General features: G+C 42.6%; 1 protein-coding gene across 1 annotated transcript in view; it reads right to left on the bottom strand.

Moving 5' to 3' along the window:
* Nucleotides 1-2137, bottom strand: part of LOC126491972 (protocadherin beta-2-like) — a 16589-nt gene extending 14452 nt beyond the window's left edge. The window contains exon 1 of the mRNA XM_050128033.1: nucleotides 165-2137. Within this exon, the coding sequence (XP_049983990.1) occupies nucleotides 165-2039 (1875 nt within the window). The 5' untranslated portion in view covers nucleotides 2040-2137. The remainder of the gene's footprint in view (nucleotides 1-164) is intronic.
* Between the last annotated feature and the right edge of the window lie 3398 nt (nucleotides 2138-5535).

Raw genomic sequence — 5535 nt, 5'->3', positions numbered from 1 at the left:
CGCGCCACCTCGGGCAGAGGCAGGTAGGGCTGAGAGAAGCCATCCACCACCAGCACATGCAGAGTGACACTGGCAGACCGCGGAGGATCGCCATTGTCTTTAACCAGCAGCAACAGCCTGTGCTTGGGTGCATCGCGCTCGCTCAGCAGCCTGGAGGTGCGCACCTCGCCATTGTGAGCCCACACGCTGAACAGCCCTGGCTCCGTGGCCTTGAGCAGCTGGAACGACAGCCAGGCGTTCTGGCCAGAGTCGCGGTCCACAGCCACCACCTTGGTGACCAGGTAACCAGGCTCCGCCGCCCTGGGCAGCAGCTCTGTGTAGGGCGCAGAGGCGTTCTGCAGCGGGTAGAGCACGAAGGGCGCATTGTCGTTGGCGTCCAGCACCAGCACCCGCACCAGCGCCTGGCTGCTGAGCGCAGGCGAGCCTTGGTCTGTGGCGCCCACGCGGAACTCGAAGCTCTGCAGGGCCTCATAGTCCAGCGCCCTAAGCGCGAACAGCTGCCCATTGTCGGCATTGATGGTGATGAGCGAGGAGAGGTCCAGCTGCGGGTCGTGGGTGGGCAGCAGCGAGTAGGTGATGTGGGCATTGGAGCCTGAGTCTGAGTCTGTGGCGCTGATGGTGCCTATGTGCAGGGCGGGTCTGTTGTTCTCTTGGACAAACAGGGTGTAGGAGCTTTGTGTGAAGGCGGGGGCGTTGTCGTTGACGTCAGAGACCTCCACTGTTATGGTGTGCTGGGTTGTGAGCCTGGGTGTACCCAGATCAGTGATGGTGATGGTGATGTTGTACTGTGATTTGGTCTCCCGGTCCAGGGCTGCATTTGTCATAAGAGTGTAAAAGTTCTCAAGTGAGGGTTTTAGAATGAAAGGAAGATCCTCTGGGATGGAGCACACCACTTTTCCATTGTCTCCAGAGTCAGGATCTGCAACGCTGAACACAGCAATTACGGTTTCCGGGGAATTTTCTGGGATGTGATTGGTAACTGTGGACATAGTCAGTTCCGGTGGGTTGTCATTCAAATCCATCACTTGGACAATCACCACACTGCTTCCAGAAAGGCCCCCACCATCTGTAGCCTGAACATATACTGTATATGTCTGGATGGATTCGAAATCCAGTGTCTTTGCTAAAAGGATTTCTCCGGTTGTTGCATTCATACGAAACGTTTTCCGAATGTCTTCAGAAGCTTGGGAAAGAGCATAAGCTATTTGTCCATTGTCCCCAATGTCTAAATCCCTAGCAAAGACTGTAGCAACCTGGAATCCAACGGGACTGTTCTCTGGGACCTGAACCTCATAGCGGAACTTTGAAAATGTGGGGGCGTTGTCATTGATGTCCAAGACTTCAACAAGGACCAGGGCAGTGCCAGACCTGGGTGGACTCCCACCATCTATCGCTGTGAGTATTAATCTAATTTCAGATTGCTCCTCCCGATCCAGCACTTTGTCCAGAACCAGCTGTGGCAATACCGTGCCATCGGGACTGTCTTGCAATTTAAGATGAAAATAGAAATTGGGGCTGATTGTGTAAGTTTGGAGACCGTTGCTTCCTACATCTAAGTCTTGAGCCCGTTCTATTAGGAAAGTGGTTCCAGAAGCAGTCATTTCTGAAATTTTCAGAATTATTTCTTTGTCCAAAAAAATGGGAGAATGATCATTTATGTCCCTAACCTGTAGCTCAGCCTGAAAAATCTGCAAAGGATTTCCCAATAACACCTGGAAAGGTACCACACAGGGTTCGGCTGGGCCGCACAGCTCCTCCCGGTCCAGTTTCTCCAGTAACAACAAATCCCCCGTCTGCCTATTGAACTCTAAGTTCAATTTTTTCCCTTTGGAAATGACTCGTGGTCCCCGCGCAGCCAATTCCTCTACCTCTAGCCCCAGGTCCTTTAACAAATTGGCCACCAAAAAGCCATTCTCGGCTTCCTCCTCCACTGAGTAGCGCCTAAGTGTGGACCCAGCCTGAGCTATGCCCAGCAAAACAAAGAACAGCAGGACTTGCCTTTTTTTCAGGACTCGCTCCCTTTCCTCTCCAGCCTCCATCTCCTTCTGTCTTCTCCAGACTTCCAGCAAGCTCGCTCCAGTCGTGGTTCACGTTGTCACAGACTCCTTCTGCAAATATCTAGCAAACAATGGGACAAGTCCACAATCCCTAGGCCTAAAGCTTTCCGGAACCGCTGCCTTAGAAGGCTTCCCCTCCCTCCTCCTCCCGTCAGCGTTTGACTACAGAATGGCAGGACCGGATTCCTTCCACTTCTGAGGTTGCAGCGCCACCCTGCGTTCTTTTCAAGCATTTATTTTCTCCAACGCATTAAGACAATTTCATGTTGATGGCTCTCTAAATCGCTTCGTTTCAATATGTCTCACAATATACCAACATCTTCTCTGTGTTTCAGACACAGGCTTTCATTGCTTCTATAACTGTGTGTAAGGTGTGCGAAACATTCAGAGTTTTTTGTTTTTTTTTTTTCAGATTCAAGCTCATTCTCAGCTACATACCAAGTTCCAACCTTCCAACCTAAGATGTAAGAAACGTTATCTCAAAACAAGAACAAGCAGGACTAGCATGAGCATCTATAGTAGAAAAGGACCTAAGATACTCATATTTTGATTATTTAATCAGATATTATTCTAATTAAATCAACTTCAGGACTGAAAGAGTGACTGGCTGCCATAGAGAGAAGTTTTTAACTAGGAAATTCAGCTTTTGTTCACAACTTGGGCATGTCCACATTCGGATTGTGGTTAGGTTACTACTTTCACATTAAATTCAACTGAAAGACTCAATAGAAGACCAAGAAAACACAGAATTTAATGTGGGCATAGAACTGTCCTCACTTACACTTCCTCTTTGCATTGTTTCAGATCCACATTTCCCTGAACTGTGATAGGACCAAGGCTCACAAAAATCTCCATGGTCAGTTCATTTCTTCTTGTCTGTGTTTTTATTTTCCTTTCTAACAGATAAAACCATTTTAATATAACTGCAATTTAATTATTTCATCTTTCAGAGTTAATAAGTTCATAATATCAAATGCAGAGTAAATATTTAAAACTGCTTATCATTTTAAAGTCTTTCAGAGCCGGTTTATTCAATCAGAATCCTAAGTATGTAAGTTGAAACTTAGACCACTAAGTTTTAAAAGTTACTTTTTGTTTTCAAATGCTCAGTAAAGGGAAGTGAATTATCAAGCCATAAAAAGGGCATATTGCTCTCTCTACTCCTTCCAGCATGGACTGGAAAGGGGTTAATGAGCTCCCACCTCTGAGGAAGCAGTTGGTGGCTTCCTAGGGGGGTAAATCAGTTTTATTTAAGGGTGTGGCTCCAGACAATGCTCAGGTGGTGGCTCACACACAGGTGTGCGTGTTCAGCTCAAATTGGAGTGGATAGGTTACCTAAGAGGAAAAACCAGCACATAAAGCTGGGGGATGAGGAGTGGGCGTGGGTCTGGGAGGAGCTCAGAAGTAAGGGTGAATGTGATAAGATACAGTGCATGAAATTCTCAAAGAACTAATGGAAACGTTTTTTGAAAAGAAAGACAATACTGTTTCAACTATATAACATTCTGGCAAAAGCAAAATTATAAAGACATTAAAAAGATGATTATCAGGATAAGAGGAGGATGAGGACAATGAGATACCACAGACAATTTTTAGGACAATGAAATTTTCCTTTATTATACATTAATGGTAGATATGTGTAACTATGCATTTGTAAAGAAAATAGATTCATACAACAGAAGTCAATTCTAGTATGAACTGTGCACGTTAGGGAAGAGTAACTTGTATAACAGTGTTACCAAATGTGTCATGTTGAGACAAGATATTAATAATGGGGGTTGGGGTGGAAGAAAAAGGGTAGATGGGAACTCTGGGTACTATCTCATTTTCTGTAAGACCTAACATTGCTCTAAAAAAAAAAACAAAATTTATTGCAATAATTTAAAATCTTTGCTTTAGGCATGTAAGTATATATGACAGGAAAATAGATGTCTATGGTGAATAAAGGAGTAGAAGGAAAATAATAAGAATAATCAGAAAAGATTTGAAGGAGGATATAGGAGAATATGTTCAAAATGCATTATATACATGAATTAAAATTGTCCTTTGGAAATCCACTACCATGTACAGTGACTACATGACAACTGCAACATTATAGAAAAAAACTATTTATAGAGAGAAAATATTCAAATTTGTAAAGAAGTTAAAAGAAATATACAATAAGTACAACCCTATCTTCCACCCAAACAAATTAGCTGTTATTACCTGAAAGTTGCATAGACTTGGCCATGATTAGTTTTCTGACAACATGGCACAAGCCAGAGTCAGGCTATTTCCTTTTACTACTGTTCTGGCACGTGGAAGAGTAGATATAAAATTAAGACTCAATATATACTTATGAACAGTGCTCTGCATTTGTCTAAGTCTGTATGAATTTTAGTCCTTACAAGAATGTTCCACTGGATTTTTTTACAATGCTCTTGGATCCAGAAATGCACAGATGGGTAACTATTTGTGCATTTCACCCCAGCTTGGAAAAGTGCAATATATTTTCCCTTAGCAACGGAAAAAGCTGCACCAGTGTCTCGCCAGATCTGACTCTGGGTCCAGTTTTTATATAGCATGAAACCTTAAGTCTGGGGATCTTTATAAATATTGATTGCCTGACATCCTTAGGCCCTAAACAACTGCTAAAAATTATCAAGGAAGATACCAAACTCTTAGCTCTTCTGAAACAAAATTCAACGCCTCAGAACCCTGGGTGGTATAAACTTAGCAAAACAGAATAACACGCTTCTCCTTACACTGAGATTTTGACATCCCATTATTACTTCTGACACCTTCCAGCAAACACATCTCTGCACAAATTCTGGTCCCACTAATCCTTCTGTTATCTAAGCCACCAGAATCTTAGACTTTCAGTGAAATGCTCACTTATAGAGTGACATGATACATAATGTAAGCTTTGCCATCTTCTTTAACCACTCCTTACCCAAGATTTTTCTTCCAGTGTATTGAAGATGCTGTGGTGATAGTTGGTGAAGAATTATTTTCTTCTGTTTAATAAATAATGAAACAAGTTGGAAAATGCAAATTTAGTATTCAAACACTTTATCTACGTAGCAATAATCCATTGTGTTTATCACTTAAATAATGAAAGAGACATGAATTTCTATGTTTTTCTTTTCAGGAGTGGGGTGGGTCTAGGTGTCCAGGATGGCCATGAACACTATGTTTTTCTTGGGTTCTGGAGTGCTATGACTATAGGCATGTCCCACCTGTCTAGCTTTAAAATTACGTCTTCCTTATAATTGTTTGTAGGCCTTTGAGTTTGTATTGTCAAAACCATCAAATGACTTTATTTTTTTTAAAAAAAAAGTCAAAATTATACAGTATCAATCAAGTAATATACACTTGAACTGAGAAATTGTGTATGTTAAAGGGATATTTAGTAGAGACCCAAGGTTATTGCTTATAAGATGCATAATTCAAGGCACAGATATCATCTTCACAAATCAGAGAAAGAGGTGAGTGACTG

This window comes from Alexandromys fortis, unplaced genomic scaffold (genome assembly GCF_014885135.2).
Source record: "Alexandromys fortis isolate MF-2015 unplaced genomic scaffold, M_Fortis_MF-2015_v1.1 scaffold_283, whole genome shotgun sequence".
NCBI lineage: Eukaryota > Metazoa > Chordata > Mammalia > Rodentia > Cricetidae > Alexandromys > Alexandromys fortis.
Note: the sequence above shows the minus strand (reverse complement) of the source record. Positions and strands in the feature narration are given on the sequence as shown.